The sequence below is a fragment of the Nothoprocta perdicaria genome, unplaced genomic scaffold (assembly GCF_003342845.1).
Source record: "Nothoprocta perdicaria isolate Ctin4 unplaced genomic scaffold, notPer1 scaffold_138, whole genome shotgun sequence".
NCBI classification, from domain to species: Eukaryota; Metazoa; Chordata; class Aves; order Tinamiformes; family Tinamidae; genus Nothoprocta; species Nothoprocta perdicaria.
Genome location: NW_020454516.1, coordinates 147,499 through 165,396, shown reverse-complemented (window position 1 = coordinate 165,396; position 17,898 = coordinate 147,499). Strand labels below are relative to the sequence as shown.

Here is a 17,898-nt window from a genome sequence, read left to right as displayed (position 1 = left end):
TGCCACCTACTCTGCGGTCTTGTTAAAGAAAACATGTAAGGTAACAAAGCTGCATTCCTAACTGTGAGCACCTGAAGGGTGGAGACACTCTCACCTGTCTCAGATAAGTAATGCTGCCGCATCTTTACACGAAGGGTCTCGGGGCTTGTGTGGTTTTTTTTTGTTTTGTTTTTTTTTTTTCCCCTCCCCTCTCCTCCCGCCTCTGAGCCTGAGGAGCAGATTGCCGAGGTGCTGGAAAGGCCGTCGCGGCACTGCCTGCAGGCTCTTCAATGCTCCTTTGCTGCCACCCAGTGGAAAAGAGTCACCAGCGCTGGGATTTGCAAAGAGAAGCCAAAAAAAAAGCAAGTCAGAGGCCTCCCCTAAGCTTGGCCCCTTTCTCCCCGCTCTGCCGCCAGACAAGCGGCCGCCGCCATGTTCCCCATGAAGCCACCCGCAGCGAAGGGCCACGAGGGGACATAAATGTGCAATGACGAACACCCCTCACCCTCAGCGATGACCAGGAGGGCGCGAGGCAGCACCTCCGTGAGCGCTGAACCTACTTTATGGCAATATCTTCCCACCTGGAGCCACCTGTAGGCCTGGCCGCCATTTTGACGCCCCCACACCTCAGTGTCACACGGGGCTGCTACAGAGAAAATGGCGCAGGGCCGCCCTGCTGGGGCAGGGGAGCCGCAGCAGTGCCCGCGCRGGGGAAGAGGCTTCCGCACCCTTAGGTGCAAGGCAGACACTGTCCTCGGAGCTGGCTGTGCTGCGAGAGGAAGGGGCAGAGGTGGGAGCCCACCCGCCCAGGGCCTCAGGACTGCCCTGCCAGGATGAGAACCGCGAGCGGCAGGGCTGCGTCACCCCGAGCACCCCGGGGCACGGGCCCCAGCTCCGGTGTGGCCATGGGCTCTGAGAGGCCTTCGGGCAGCGCAGAGCAGTGACCTCCCCTGCGGCACTGAGCTCCTCTTCTCAGTGAGATACACTGAGGATATGCAGCCAGTTGAGGGGGGACAGAGTGCTCTGGAGGGGTACAGAAGACATGGCAAATAAAGGTGGGAGAAACAGCACTGTAGAGCTGCAGCAGAGGAATAAGTGTACTGGCTCCAGGGGATATATATACACCCTGTTCACCTTCACTTCTGATTCAAACTAATTTAGCTTACTAGAAGAGGTTCGGGGCTCTGTTTTAATAGAGCTCATTTCTGCTGTAATTTAGGTAATCTGTAACATAATACAAAGATACCCAAAAAGCCCAAACTTGCAGGATGCTTGCAGAATCCTCCCTCCCCCCCTTTTTTTGCACCAAATTCAGAGGTAGCAGGAGAGTGACCTCCTCTASTAATATTTAAGGCAGATATTGGAAAAGCAGCTGCAAGACAAAAAAAAGAGCTGAAATGGACTTAAAGCACAGAGGAATTAAACAGCACAATTTACATGCCTTCTCTGCTGTGACCACACTGAAAAATGCTTGCCTCTAATTTATAAATAAGCCAGCCTACTAAAAAAATTTTTATCAGATAAACTAAATAGGACAAAATGACAATTTTTTAATYAGTTTCATTTTCCTTCCTTCATCATACCTTCCAAAACCTACCCTTTTAAGATGCATTCTTCAGTAATGTTACAAAGAACCACTCCAGTATCTTACCAATACCAGGCCACAGATGTGTTAACACAGTTCCAGCAAAGTCACTCCACTTAACACCAGCTGAGAAGCTTTTTTTCCTCTTTTCCCTGAGGTTGGTGGCACTTTGGCTCAGATGCTTGAATAGAATTGTCACTAATCTTTGCCAGCTGAGGTAATGGCCCCCGAGGTTCCAGTGGCCAGCAGTCCACCTAATACATGCCTTGTGTTAAATGACTTTGAACTTCTGATCCTCTTTGGATGCAAATGAGTTTAACACTGCACATTAACTGAAGGCCTGGCTCAATTATATCTCAGCTGTTTGTGATGGGAATGGAAGTACCATGGGGTCAGAGTCTCTTCCCTGTACTGAAATTCACAAGTCTCTGCAACTATGGACAGAAGCAGCACAAGTAAATCCCATGTTAAAATCTGTCCCTTAATTTTTCTGAGTACAACCTCACCTGGGTGGCAGGGGAAAAAAAAAAAATCTTTCAAACTTTTTCCTCCTTAGGGAAATAAGTGGACATTTTAAGTGGGCCAAATCTCAATCTGGGTAGTTTAGCTCAGTTTCAAGAAGGTGGAATAGGGGGTAGGAAGAAAAAAAGAAAGAAGGCACAATAAGGAATAGCTACATCTAGAAATATTAACCTATGCCCAGAAATGACTCATGTATCTACCATAGTTCTTTTGTGTAATCCCATATAATGGGATGAGGTTGAGTTCATAGAATGAAGTATCCTGTTTTTTTGGGAGTCAGTTATAAAGACTATTTGGCCCAAGAATATCTCTATACAGAATACATTAGATTAACCAGACTGCAGCATCCATTTCAATAGCTGAAAATTGGAGCAGCTTCATCATCGCTTTGGAAAAAAAATACTAACAGTAACTCTTCTTAAGTTTCATATTTCTAATACATTCTGCAAATATAAACCAAACAGTGGTTTTAATTGATAACAAAAGTTATCAATAAAGTTGTATTAGATCTGCAATTTTGCAAAAATAGTATGTTAGAGCACCATATTAGCATCCATTTATGGGAAAGCTGGAACACACAGCAAACTAGTAGCTGATGTCTGTTATGCAGTTTTTCATGTTTTCTGTAGAGCCCTGTGGGCAGATCCACCACRTTTCAGATTTTCACCTCAATGAAAGAAGGTTAAAACCTTTAGAAAAGCATATTCAGAAGTCTTAGCTACCCCTGGCAAAGCCACCTATACTTCATGAATCATATTCTTGAGAACAACTAATAACTGTCCAGCCTTTACAAATCCAATGCAAACAGTAAGAAGCTGGCAAAGTTATAAACATCTGGAAATTGARGAAAAAACAAAACACACAAGCCCCCACACAACTAGAGGTATTTTGTGCAAGTATCAGTAGTAAGCCCTGCAATAAGTGACAAACAAAGCTTAAGAAATACCATCTATATAGCAAATTGGTGGTCTTTAATAATCACGTGAACTTCACTGGAGATCAGTGACTTTTTAGAATCAGACAGATTTTAGTAGTGTCCTCATTACATAACATATATACAAATTCATACTCACATAAGGCCATATTCTCTGTTCCTGAGTGATGGATTTTTTCTACTTTGACAAAAACAAGMGTTAAATTGACATAAAGGAATGGCATATGCACAGTCTGACAGCAGCATTTCATTACCTTGCACTTTTGATTCTGATATACATTGAGAGGAGCCTGATGGCTAGCAGGAGATAARCAACATTCACTCGATGTGCAGTGCGTACAGACAGCAATTAAAAACTTTGAGAAAACACTCTCTGTGCACACACTACATAAGAAAACACGTTTTTGTCTTGCAGAGGAGTTGGAGAGTAGTTCTTTTCATCTCAGTGCAACAAGTCAGTAAGACTGTTTATGCAGGCTTTGCATGACAATGTTTATTACCAGSCATTTATATTTCTCACCTTTTAATAACGGGGACAGTGACTTTGTGGCTTTAAGTAATGACTAATTCATTTCCAAGGCCAAAAAAACTCAAGTGATAAAGAAAAATAAACATACTTGAAAAATACAAGAGGAAAATAAAGTCTTAAACATGTTCATGAAAGTGAGCATTTATAAGAAATGAGTAACATCAAAAACTCCTACTTTTGGCCAGCTTCAGTGCTTGAACTCAGTGACTGCCCATTTACTTTATCAATTTGAGCTGGTGAACAGCTAAAAATCTGCCCCTACAACTACTTACTTTACAGTTCATTTGCAAGTGCAGCTGAGTTTCCTTTCTTTCCTGCCTATTCTGAGTCATTGCTTTTCAARGAGCATCATCATGAATTTGAGGTATCTTTAGCTTGAAAATCATGTTGCTGGTCTACTCTTTGGATAGTCAGCTTAAGTACCTTTGAAACCACAGCTGTTTTAGCATAAAGCTGGAGCAACAAAGTGCTGAATTGGACCCATTTTGTGTCACTTAATAGAGGCTTTATATTCACCATGGAATGTGTCTGCACTAGATTGAGAAGAAGCCTCTTGGCAATACTGAATTATCATCCTGAATTGCTCCCATCCATTTGCTGGGCCTGCCAAACTGAAATGATGCACATCAAGGCAACACTATACTAAAAAGAGATACTGAAATATATCACTTTACAAAATTGATACCTTGCCATTACCAGATTTCCATGCCATATTCACTCAGCTTAGTATTAAAAACAAGCTTTTGCTCTTTTCCCTTTGGTACAGCTGATGAAAACTGAGCAGTACGAGGTCTGCTTCTTAGATCACCAGCAGGAAGTAGTCCACAGATCTCTAATCTTCTCCTACAGGGAAGGTTAGCAATCAGCAAAACCCAAATCAGAAGGTCGACTAATAAATAYGACAGTAAGTGCCTCACCGTGGAGAGCAGAAATTGAAAAAAAMCACCGTGCTACTTTGGCCAGGGCAAGCAAGTGACGTGCACAGCACAAGTGTTCAAAACAGACTCTGGAACTCTCTCTGCAAGGAGTAATTCAAAGCAAATTAACATTAAGAAAACCTAGTATGCATTTCCCCCCACCACTGAGGGGTCACAGACTCTTCCAAAATGACAACTGGCTTTGTTTTATATATTTTTCCCCATGATTGCTAACTGCCTATCTATTTTAATTTTTTTTTAAATCACACAGAAGTAAAGCTGTAACTAAGAGGCATACATATGTAGTGTTTTTAATAAATATTCTCTTTTGCCATTTTAAAATCTCAATTTATAACAAAAGATCAATCTTTCCATATTAGAGATACAACCAGTTTCAGTTGTTTTGGCCCTTTAACAATAAATACTATTTTTTACTTTTAGTAACTTGAACACTTTCTACTTTTTGGCATCATTGATCATCCTCCAGTAAGTCCTGATACATACATATTTCAGGCAATACAATTAGACCATAAATCAGACAACTATACATTTTTCTCATTGCCCTAGCTAAAAAWTATTCTCAGAAAGAGCAATTTTGTATTTCTTCTAGGTAGCATTTCTGACTAATATTATTCCTTCACATATTTCTAGCAAAATCAAGACAGAGCAGGCAGGAGCCCAATATACCTTAATGTTCTCTTTAAATAAATTTCTGCATGGACTTCAGCACATACCACAGTGGGAGTAAAAATCACTCAGAGGTTTTCCCTTCTTTTCAGCCCCCACCAGCCTCCCATGAGTAGCATAAAAACCACTGTGGGTGGTTACTGAACAAGACACACACGGCCTTGTTGCCACCCCAGTTTGTGGGAATTTGTCCAGGTTACACCAAAGCCACCACACTAAAGTTACAGGCTTGAAGACCTTACAGTTGTGTATGTTGCACAGGTATCTACTGTGCTACCACAAATGGCAGCCACTTGTACACAGTTAATTACACCCAAGCCAGACTGCTGCCTCCGGACTCTTAAGAGACTTCGCTTATTCTTGGGCAAACATTTACCAATGCAGTCTGTGTTCTTCATTGGGCCATGAATTATGGTCCTTTTTAGAACTTATCCTTTCAAAACAAAGGTTATAACTGAATCATAAGAAGATAATAATGGCAACCTCCATTAAAATAAATGTGATACATGCCAAGCTATTTGTTTCTTCAGAATGCCTCTCGAAGCTTCAGATGTCATGTTCCAGACACCTCTATCTAAATGCCCAGTGCTACTTCAGATCACTTTAATGTTGCTGTCTTCCCAGATAGTTCAAAGGCCCTTTAACACACACAGGGATTAACTAGGGACAGCTGTTAAGTGATCCAAATTGTGGATGTGCCCTGGTCTGTTGCTTATACAACTATCACCATCTCTAGGAGCAGTTGAGCTTTGAGACCGGCATTTTGAGCAACAAACTTTGGCACACACCTCCAGAGTCGCATAAAGCCGCTGGTCCATTCAGAACAGTCCATAGAAGCATCGTGGTCAAGGGGATATACGAAGGACACAGACTTCCAGATAAACTCTGCCTCAACCAAGCACACCAAAGAACTGCTTTGCGAGGTACCACTGTCCTTAGTCAAGGATACCCACTGGTCTCTCAGGTTTAACCTTAAGCCAAGGGAGGCTCCTAGCAGCACTTTAGTTGTGCCTAACTATATCATTAACATACAGGAAAGAGACGCTCAGCTTTCACCTATGTTTACAGGCCTTGGACAGGCACACTTCGGGGGAACAATCCTGTGGTTTTGAAGATGAACACTAAGACAACATCTTCACATACAAGAATTATTTGCTCAAGGAGTTTGCTAAAAAAAAGCATGCAAAGTTATACCTGTCACTGGAAAAATTTCCAGAGACACACAAAGTATTTTTAGTAAGCTTTGTTTACCTTTAAATCTGTATTTATTAGTGATGAACCTTCATTTTAGCACTCTATCAGTAGCAGTCCATTGCAGACCAGTATGGTCCCCATCTTCCAAACGGCACTTCCCAAGCTGGTGTGCTAACCCAGACTGTATGCTCATTAACTGAAGTGTTTATCATTAATTCAGAATTAGGGTACTGCTAACTGCTAGACAGCTTTTGCTCTGATATTGGAATTTTGATTTGCAGTGTACTAAAAAATAAAAAACTCTCAAAGAAATTAACGCACCTCCTCCCTTACACAACAAAGCTTCTTCCTAAAGAGAATGCAGTTTCTGCAGCAGATGACCACAGGCCCCTCATCTCGGCACGTATCGCCATCTTATCAGCGCCAGCAGTAAGTGACAGGGGACAAGTGCAATTCTAGCTATATTCTTGTGGCTTTCTCAAAGGTAACAGAAGTCAAGGGATATACGCCATGCATTCAACTGCAGAAGCTGAAAAGGAAACAGTTTAACACAGTGAATAAGTCTAACCAAATTCCGCAAATACTGTTTCATACAGCAATATAATGAAATAATAAACCTGGTTGCTATATAAACACCACAGACTGGATAGCCCTGTTTCATACTGTTTTAATATATATAGCATAATATACATAAAAAATGTGTCCATGGTTCAGCATTAGAATACATCAGGTAACGCTTTGTTTTTAATGCCCAGGATTTATTTTTTATCAGCAAGATACTCACATACTGTATAGTGATGACCTCAGTGACCTCTGGACAAAATACAATCCCATAAAAATATTTTCAGTGTAACCTAACCGGAAGGTTGTTGTGCCACAGCTCTACAAGATGTACCCCATGTGTAAAACATTTTTAAAACTTGAGTCATCTCTGATTCATTTAAGGGGGAAAAAAAATATTAGTTCATCTTTCTCTTTTTCGCTTTGGCAGAAGTTTTAGAGGTAGGTTCTTTTTCAGGGTTTGGTTCCCAGAGAGCATTTCTTACAAATCTAGAAGCTGCTCCTTTATCAAGTTTGGATGCTTTTTTCTTGTCTTCTATTTCTTTGACCTTGTTCATGTATGTTCTTATCCTCTCCTAGGAAAAGAAAAGAGAAAGTCCAATATATTTCATATTGTTCTCCCAAGACTGCTGCTAAAGCAAAATCAATGAGAAGTCTTCCACGCTCCTACACATTTCTATAACACACACAGAAAAATGGTATCAGTTACACAGAATTCAGTTAAATTTATATGGGGCTCTTGGCAAACTTGAGGCTTCCCTTTTAGATCTTCCATCACTGGTAGTTACTGTACCAATATCTGCTATCTATATCTACCATCTACCATCATGAGTGTGGAGAGCCTCTATCTCCATAGGACTTCATCTAATTTAGAGTGGGCCAAGAGAATCGTTATTATAAAATAAATAAAAAGCCAACTAGTAAACTCAATTTGGATTTTGGCCTAAATAAACATGCCAAAGTGAAGTCACAGTTGTTTCAAATATCAATTTGATACCCAGGCAAAAGCAAAACACTTCTTTAACAAGAGAAGACATTACAAGAAGTCTGTGACATTGTACACTTAAGTTGCTTAGTTAAAACCCTGAACTGGTAAGCCTGTAGGCTGTAACACAATTATATCAATATTCATATATGTTAAGTTCACATAGATAATACGTAACAACATTGCTAACACTTATTTTTTGAAATTGAAAGTTAAGTTGTAACCTGCAGAACTGGATTTTTCATAGCCTACAGTCATCCTGAGAAACAACTGATTTACCAAAATAYTGGCCATTTTTTCCTGCGTCAAAGAGAACTTCAACTAGGAGAGCTCTACAGTGCCCGAAAGCACAATGTGCTGCGGCATTCACTTGGGTTGGCTTAGGCAGCTCCGGAGAACAGATGGCAAAACTGCATGTATCAACACTGGAGAGAAGAGCTGACAAACACCAACAGTGCGACAAGAGAAACGAGCTCGGATGGCTTGCACGCGAGTTGGATTAAGACAACCTGCATCTCCCTCTATTCCCTGTATGCACACAACAGCAGCAATTCTGAAAACACCACCACAAACAAAAAGAAACAAAGCAGAGCGATAGAGCAGTCATCAAGCCCCTTCCACACGGGTATCGCGCTGTCCTGGCTGGAAGCAACAAGCTTCACCCACCCTGACGCACATAGAAGAGAGAGAGACCTGGCTAAGGGTCTGGCCTGTGTTCATTCATTCATTCTTCAGAATGAATGGCAATTGTGAAATAAAATAGCATAAAATATCTACAGCAGACGAGATTCAGATTATTTTTTGGTACAGTTAACACAATATTGAGATAATATATATCACAGGGTGAACAAGAAATTGAAACCTCATGAAATATTAACTGATCCATTTTTAATACAATACAGTCTAGACTACTACAAACAAAAATTAAAAATAGAAGTATTTGTTGTTCAGACCAGCTTTACACATTTGCTGCCCTATCTTTCATACCCCTAGTTAGGTAAGGATTGTTTAAACTAAATATTTTATGATTGCCCAGATTTAATATTTTCATTTATGAAGGAACTGAAAGGGGCTGCTATTAAATTTTGATTTCTATTTTTTTCCTCAGGCTAAATGGTCTGATTTTTTTTTTTTAAGTCAGCAGAACGTTGAAGATAGCATACCTTCTACAGTGTAGTCATGCCTCTAAATGGAATATAAAGACAAACCTAAAAGATTTATTACAGGTTGTAAATATGTCACTAATGCAGAATTACTGGACAATACACACACAACTGGTGCCAAAAAAGCTTTTAGCTTTGTTGCTGAACTGAATTCTTTACTGCTGAGAAAATGAATTAATGGAGAACTTGGAGGAGAAGGGGGCTCTTTCCCGTCTGCGCCAGTAAATCAACCACACGACACTTCCAGAGTCACACAAGAGCAAGGAAAGGCAGCCCTGGAGATTAATAGGATTCCAAGTATTTATAAGAAAAAACACCATACTGGAAGTTATAAATTATTATCAGACATGTAACATTTTTCCATTCAACAGATGCAAGTGAAAAGCTGCTCTGTTCAGAATCCAATTCTCAAACAAAGGTGGAGAAAAAAAATGAAAGATAACATGACACTATTTATCTTCTTGTTCTTTTCCAATTTCAGCAGGCTCTGCTCTGCAACCTGGCCTTAAACAACACTGTTTGGAACTAAAAATATGACTCTTGGTTTAGGGTGTTCAGCAGGCTATACGAATAGCCACGCACACAACGCCACACAGTATATGCATGTTATACATGCTATCGTGGCCGCATGTTATACATGCTATCGTGGCCGCATGTTATACATGCTATCGTGGCAACACATCTACTTCTAAATGCAGATTTAAACACATGTTTACTTAAACAAGAGTTAACTGCCCTGGATAAGCACAATATCACAAGGCAAACAGTGCAAACATCTTACCAGTTCTCCTTTCACTGGATGCTCCTTTGGGTTTATTCCTTGAGTAGCCAAGTACACTACGAGAGGAAAACATGTTTCATGAACTCAAGGCAGGGATGACTAAGGGCAGAACTCACCAGTCATGCAGGCACACTATACTTTCCATGCAACACTGCTAATAAGTAATCTGCACTGCACAGTGTCTGAAACCGCTGAAACTTTCTGAACAAAAAATTATTTAACATGGCTAGATTTTTCAGTCCCTATGAGAAAATGTTCCTAAGAAAACAAGAAACATCACGATTCATAAGATATGCCTATGTAACTACTAAACTTTTAGGTTGGAATTTCAGCATCAGTTACCCTGACATAAGGACAGCACTACTTTGGATTCTCAGGGTGACTACAGCTTTTTAATTATTTGCTATGGAATATGATGTTATGTTTGCATAGTCTAGAAACAAGCATTCAGATCACCATGATAAATATTGCATTTTCCTCCCACCATATACTCACTCCAAAACATGGAATTTAATGCATAGGCTGAAACCAAATCCAGTTTTGCTTGCTCAAGAGGTTCTAACTAAAAGGAGAGAAAAAAAAGAAAAAAAGACATTTAAGCAAGACAAGCACAGCTTCAGCAGTACACATTTCACACCTGTATTTGTTACACTCACCTCCACACACAAACCCAACAAGCCTATTTCTGCAACACTATTTCAGTGAGACTATGTTTATACCTGCTACCCTGCCTCACAGGACCATTTCCTCCCGTCCAAGTACTGGTATCATTTTCCCAGCTTAATGTTAAATGTTACAGTCTGAGGTGGCTGAAAGCACAAAAATCTCTTAGCATGTAGCCCTGGAACTACTGTTCCAATAGGCAGGAAGAAGTCCTCTTTTCCTAGAAAAACGTAAAAGAGTTTTTGCTATTAGCAGAAGAAAAAAATCCTAACGATATAAAAAACCTAGAAGTTGAAATGCCAGTCCGTAATTAGCAGATATGAACATCGTATGTATTAGACTGTGTTCAACACATGCTGGAATACTTAGGACAGTAGGAAGGAAGGAAAAAAGAAATGTGAAGGAAGAAAGGTAATGAAATTTTTCCCCCTTGACTGTTAAAATCAATTTATTATTTTAGTCCTACAGGATTTCCAGAAAATAACAACGTAGTTGCACAGCTCACTGGCTTTAACAGGGATATTGTCAAAAGACTCGTGTTGTCAAGACCATTTTCTTCATAATTTGTGTTAGAAATCCTCAGGGGATAATCTAGTTTCTCTGTATCTTTGCTTTTTCTTGCCCTCAAAGAAAAAACTGCATGTCTGCTTTTAAATGTTAAAAGAAAAAAGAGGCTTGTAGGAGGTCTTTAGGCAGTACCTTGCTCTGTACTTTTGTCAAAAAAAATTTGTAAACTTTTCCTTGCAACATAGCTAAAGGAAACAAGTCAATTGTTCAAGCACCAAATTCTGCAAGTTTTAAGTCCTGGAATCAGAAGATCAATTCTCACTGCTGCCAATTCACCTTTATCTCCTTCCTGGGTAAACTGAATTCCCTGAAGATCATTGCGAAAAGGCCACTTGGACAAAGCAGTGGACGAGCTATCCCTTCTGGAAAAGGCATTCAGCATGTACTGCCAGGAAGGCTCACAACCTAGAATGCAGTTTACTAAATGACTCACTGCTAGGGTCATCATTTTTCAGCTTGAAAGAACATACATTTCATTGTTTAGTTTGCAAGACCCTCTGGATATCCTAGGAATGCAAAAATTGCAMGCACTAGATCAAAGGAACCCAAGGTATCTAGGGTAAGAAGTGTCATATTTGTTATTTGTCTGTTCAGGGTTAGCCTATGAGACCCCTCTATTTAAGGCAGGGTTCCCAGGTGCTCCTGTACTCATAACAAAAACACTGTCAGAGTGAGAATATTTACCTTTCGGAGAAGCTCAATCCTGGAAACAGACATCATTGTCTGAAGCATCTCATCTACAGAAACAAGAGATTTTTCAAATGCTGCGAGATAATCATGAATTTCAGCTGGGTAATCTTCCATATTATTATCATCTTCTGACATTTCCATCTGGAAAGAAGGAATAAAACTAATGATCATTTCATTAACTCTCACATAGTCAAAAGACTTTAAAATGTGAAGCATTAGCATTTATTCATTGCACACTGTAAGAAATAGCTGCTTCTAAAGAGTTCTCTGAGGCTATATGGATAGCCACGTTGTTAAAGGTGCTACAGCGGCACAGCAGGAGYGGCACAGCAGCAGTGCCCGGCCTGGCAACGCTCTCAAAACACTAGCTGGCTGCGCCACTGAAGTTATTTGCACGTTTCCAAGTGCTCTGCAAATCGCAATATAAGGAGCTACATCAAGAAGCAGGCAGAACATTGAGAGGGATGTGGCTTGTTCCATCTTAGGAGCAGACATGACTTCAGCATCGAAACAGTTACACAGCACCAGTTATGTCAGGGTCAGTTTTAAGTTCCAATCCTAGCTTTAGGAGTTGGTCCAAGCAGTTTCTTGTAAACCCACATGCAGTTCTCCAAATTCTGTATAGGCTGTTATAATCTGTGGTATAATTTTACCCATAACAAAGCCAAGTTTATTCTGGGATCGCAGATTACTGTGAAAATCTTGTAGACACATCTGTTCACAGCCACTGCGAGATCAAAGATGTGAAAACAGCCCCAAACACTCYAGTGCTGATCCTAGCACCACAGCACCCTTCCCTGGGAGCAGTCACGCCGCAGCTGGCTTGCCTGCAGCCGAGATCTTGAATTCCCTAACACAGTATGCTATTGAGGACATGAAAGGTTACTTAAAGCCCAGTTATTCTCTACAACTTCAACTGGTGGAGAAAGCTTTTTTTTTTTTTTAAATGTTGTGAGGAAAGAAGAAAAAAGGCTTTTCCCACCCATTTGATGGGCTGTTAYAGAGAACAGCAGGAACACCTGGCTCACCACAGTCCCTTCACTTGGGGTCACTGTGATCATTTACCCCCAAATGCTGAGTACAGAGGGCAGGAGCATCAGCTGGAGAAACTGCACTTTGAAAGCTTGATGTATGACACCATGGCACATGGCAAGCATGAACAGCAAGGAGACAGCAAACATCTGCCACGGCACTGGAATTTGTTTTAAATGAAGATTTGATCTTTTCCTGGCAAGAGCATGGTTTGTGTGAGAAAGGTTTTTATTTACTGTGTCTTCTAGAGGTCAAATGGGAGAAAAACGAGGAGGAAAACCAGCGTGGAGCCCCTCTACCCCAACGTGCCTGCAGCTGCAGCCGCTCCAGAGCGGTTCTGAAAACCGCATCACCCGCTGAGCAGCCTCTCTGCTCCAGTTTGCGTGGGACAGAGCGGAGCGCTGCCCGGCGGCTTGGCGCGTGCCCTGCTTGGAGCCTGGCAGGCTCAGCCGCTGCAGCAAAAGCAGACGTGCGCCTTGGGTACCAGGCACCCTGGGCGACACGCGCGCGGGTCAGCGGCCGCGGGGAGGCCAAGCGCAGCCCGCAGCCGAGCACAGCGGCACTGTGATCACCCRTCATTAGCAACACAACATTTGTGTCTGGTTCTGACCCCGCCGCCTGTGTTATGATCAGCCTCGTTAGGTTCCTTCTAGTCACAGTCAGACAACTTCGTTGCTAACTTCTGGTCATATAATAAAGCAGGAAAAAAAGAGCAACCCAAGAACCTGGGCTGGAGCAGCTGTTGACAGAGCTAAATCTGGTTGGATTTAGCTGTGGAGGTGTCCATCCACAAACGTTTACTACACTCACTCATGCGGGAGAGGGGGAATCCAGAGCAACATCCTGCCACAACATTTACCACCACCTGCAATATCAAGGCAATCACAGTCTGAATGCGATAGACATGTGCGAACAGTGACACATTCCAGCTCTTCCCACCCTCTATCCGGTCAGCCCAAACTGGCAGCAGCAGGAAAAATCCCCAGCAAACTCCTGCAGCAGGAATGTGGTATTGCTTAGAGTCAACTTGGGCTATTTTACTGCAGCTGCACTGACAAACAACCACTGAACACGTATCACAGAACGCAGCCTGAAGGATAAGGCAGATGGAAAGATAGCAAACATCACCCCAAATGAACTTTTCTGCTGTTGCTGTCTCAGGAACCAGAAAGAACCAAGTCTTCCCTCTTACCACAAAGCATTTCCTTGTGCCTGTCAGGCAGCAAGGAGAGGAGGCAGCAGTGCTGGCTGGAACGAAGCTGCAGCCTGGCCCATGGCAGCGCTCGGTGCCGGGCTCTGCTCCCCGGAGCTTCTGCGCTCGGCAGGACGCCGCAGGCTGCTCCTCATGCCGCGCGGCACCGCGCTCGGGTTCCGGCASCACCAACCTCCGAACGGGGGAACGCGTCACCGCACGGCAGCAACAAGGAGCCTGAACTGGCTTGGATAATGCTAAATCAACAAGACTAAACTCACACTACGTTCAAAGAGCCACATGACAGAACTTGCACAAACTCCTGGCCAAAACCAACACGTGGGCTGCTCGCTCACACCTGYGGAAGGACAATGCTGTAAACGGGAGCAACTCAGAGCACACCGGGACTCTGCATACATCTGTATCTAAAGACAATACTGCCCTCAATCCTTACGCTGTTAAGCCACAAAAAAAAAAGTTTCTCAAAGTTCTACCAATAATTTTCTATGTATTTTGAACAAGTGGAAACTTAGTTCCCCAAATGGATTTTTCTACATGTTTTCTTTGTAGGATTTGCTGCTGACTCTCAGACATATTATTACAGAGAACCTACTTAAAAAGACAAGAAGATATGATAAACATTCAGATGAGAGAATATGAAAATACATGCCAAGTACTCATGTTTGTAATTGGGAAAGCTGGAGGGATTACAAGTAAAACAGTATTTCCATTACTAATTACCAGAAAAACAAGATAGGATAATTTGTGGTTGTGTGCATAATGACAATAATTCATACCACCTTTAGTTTGGTGAATGCAAAGGAAAGTTTATAACCTATAAACATAGAAAAGGGGCCATTTCAATTAAGGATGAGTGGAACAAATAGTGATGAAAAATGGGAYATGACTTCATAACATCAATCTACCAGACACAACTTTTCCTTCTAATCCTGAGCTTAAAAAACATCAAGCAGTTTTGGGGAAAACAGCTGAGATTGGTGGTGGGGAACTATTTTAGTGAGAAAAGGGCAGTTTTCTCATAAAACAAACTACTTACATGAGAAAACTGATTAATTGCATRCAAGCCTGATCAATAAAGATGTCAAAATGAGCTCATACAGGTGGTAATTCTCATTTATTCAAAAACATCATCACATTTATGTAAACTTCTGCTTAGAAAACAAGGACYGTAGTGTGTTCTTTCCAGTCAATGCAGCCTCTGAGGATCTGCAAGTTCTCCCTCCCCTCACTCCTTTCTTAAGGATGTAATTTTCAAGGCAAGGATAATATTTCTGAAGTTATACTTCAGCCCATGGGTGACATCGCATGAGGGAATTAAATATCCCATCTTAGCTTAAGCAACCCATATACTCTGCCGTCCCACCCGCACTCACGTAAATCAGCTTTGATTCCAACTTCAAACTTCACACATAGGATTCCTTAAACACTTCTGTTCTCGGCAGGACCATCAGCTGTGCTGGTTTCCACACCTCCACTGGTGGTGGTTTCCCACCCCTGCACAAAGCCCACRCACAGGCTCCAAGCTGTCCGTAACCTGTCAGCAGTGTGAGGCCCAAACCCGCCGCCTCTGTACGTCCAGAGCACGTCCTGCTGAGAGGCTTCTGCAAAAGCTCTCGGCACGGCTCAGCCGAACACCAGCGCTTTACAACCATCTTAAATTTCCAAGTCTAAAACATAATACCCAGCAAAAGCGTTTCGTACAGCACAACTTGCATCAAAGAACTTACTCCGCCAGGCTGGATGAGACCAGTATCTTTGCACTCCTGGTACTTTCCGGTGCGTGACAGGAACCCACACTGACTGCTCTCACGCAGCCAAACGCACGGTGCACAGAGGATAATGTGCCTCCCGTCTGCAGCTGAAGGACGGTCTTAATTATGGAGTCTACCTCCTCCTCCCAACTTTCCTACAACTTTCCACTGCTATCAGTGCCATAAATCCCCACAGCTACGTTTCTGATATTGTTTTAATGCTTTGGAACTGATTTGCTTCATTGGCCACTAGCTCCACAGTATAAGGAAAAGTACTTCCATTACTGGAATTTCCTATATTAATGCCTCATASAGTAATTTTTTTCTACCATTTTGAACAGCAACCACAAACCTATTTCTTGCTACTATTTGACTCTATGTTCAACTATTAGATGTATATTTACCCAGTTTTCAGTTGGACAAAATGTAATTACTGCAGCATGGTCAAGCATTGCATTCCAGGCAACAGCCAAGTCTTGTGGCAGGTGAAAAACACAGTGGGGAAAACATTTTCTCCACTCGTCTGCTAAGTAGGATTTAACAATTGATAACAAAAAGAAGGCAAGCAACCAGCAACAAAGGAAAAGGATGAAAAAGAGAAAAGACCTACACAAGTGGGGAAGTGACAGTAAAGAAAAACGAAGCCCAACAAAACCCACAAGGGCACGGAATACTCACAGGGACAAAACGGAATGAGATCCCCACTGAAGGGAGGGGCAAAAAGAAAGCAAACGGCACTAAGCAGAGCCTGGCAGAGGGAGCASAGGGAGGGCGCCAGGGGAAGGAAGCCAGCGGCCTGGGCACGCGCACCTCCCAGGCCGGAGCACGGAGCTCGCTCCAAGCGCCACACGCAGACACGCTGCCTGCACCGGCAGGCAGACACGCACAGCCCGAACCACCAACGGGGGCCGGGCGAGCGATGCCTGCGGGAAGGATGCAGGAAAGCRCCTGACGGCAGCCAGGAGCAGGCGGGTCTGCAGCCTCCAGGCTCTCGTGGCATCACCCAGGGACACTAAAGGTAACGGCGCGGAGCTTCTCTCTCTTCATTACTCGGCCACCTCCGTTCTGCTGCACCACGTTTCTGGAGGTGCAGTGACCAGCACTGGTCCCCACGACTGCTCATTTATTTATAAGGACTGACATGTTCCTGCATTTAGTTCACCATTCCAAATATATCCCATGATTTTGGTACTGCTGCCATTGAAAACAAGCAACCCACCAAGCCTTTGGTATTTCCTACGTACAGCAGACCAGCTGTGCACAAGGCAGCAGGTGATTCTGAACATCTCGCAACCCCTTCAGAGAGGAGCATGGTTTTGAAAAGGGCCTGTAGGACTTCTGCAGAGCAGCCAGAACGCCCTCATTTCTGACCGGAACCCTACAAACCACTAAAAAGCACTTTTATATTTGAGTTCCTTATATTTCAGGGAATAGSCTTGCATCAAATGCCTTCGTTTCTTCAGCAAGGAAAAGACCACCACAGGAATACCAATATTCAATCATTTTACAGTAAAAGCTAATAAGTTCCAAACCTAGAAACATCCCTGGCACGCCCCAATTTTGACTAATTCCAAAGTCRGGCCTTGGCATTTTTGCGCGAGGCCTTTCAACTGGCATAACGGACACCCTGCTTGCCAGGCTGAAGCGCCCTGATTCGCTCGGAGCTGCCAAGCGGGCACACGACACCAGGACAGAGCGGGTCCCGGCGAGGCCGCGCGGTTCCGGGCACGGGGCGCCGCCGCGCTCTCCCCGCAGCCCCGGGCACACGGCGGCTCCGCCCGCGCCCTGAGGGCCGTTCTCCACGGGGTCCTTCCTCCAACGGACCCCRCGCGCGGCAATAAACAAACGGATGACAGAGGCGTCGATGACGTCACGCGACGTCACCCGATGACGCTGCCAAGCCTCCCCCCCACGTGCCGCCCCGCGCAACGGCCCCGCGTCACGTGGCCCGCACCCCCCCCCGCCGCCGGCCACGTGCCCCTCCTCACCGCCCCGCGCACGGGAAGCGCTTCCTCCAACGGGACAGGGAGTGACCGTTATCCAGCCGAGCGCCCCGGGAGGCGCTTCCTCGAACGGGGCGGCCGTTACCGAGCCGCGCTCCCGCGGGAAGCGCAGCAGCCACGGGCAGCGGCGAGGGGCGCCCCG

The 17,898-nt window shown here is 43.5% G+C and overlaps 1 protein-coding gene across 1 annotated transcript; it reads right to left on the bottom strand.

Annotated features, from left to right (window-relative positions):
- Nucleotides 1-5,269: 5,269 nt before the first annotated feature.
- C1D (C1D nuclear receptor corepressor) lies at nucleotides 5,270-17,867 on the bottom strand. Its single transcript, XM_026033996.1, has 5 exons — nucleotides 17,742-17,867; nucleotides 11,752-11,898; nucleotides 10,333-10,399; nucleotides 9,838-9,893; nucleotides 5,270-7,483 (listed from the first exon to the last, which is right to left on the bottom strand). Exons 2-5 carry the CDS (start codon nucleotides 11,896-11,898, stop codon nucleotides 7,307-7,309), a joined length of 447 nt encoding a protein of 148 aa, XP_025889781.1. The 5' UTR covers nucleotides 17,742-17,867; the 3' UTR covers nucleotides 5,270-7,306.
- Between the last annotated feature and the right edge of the window lie 31 nt (nucleotides 17,868-17,898).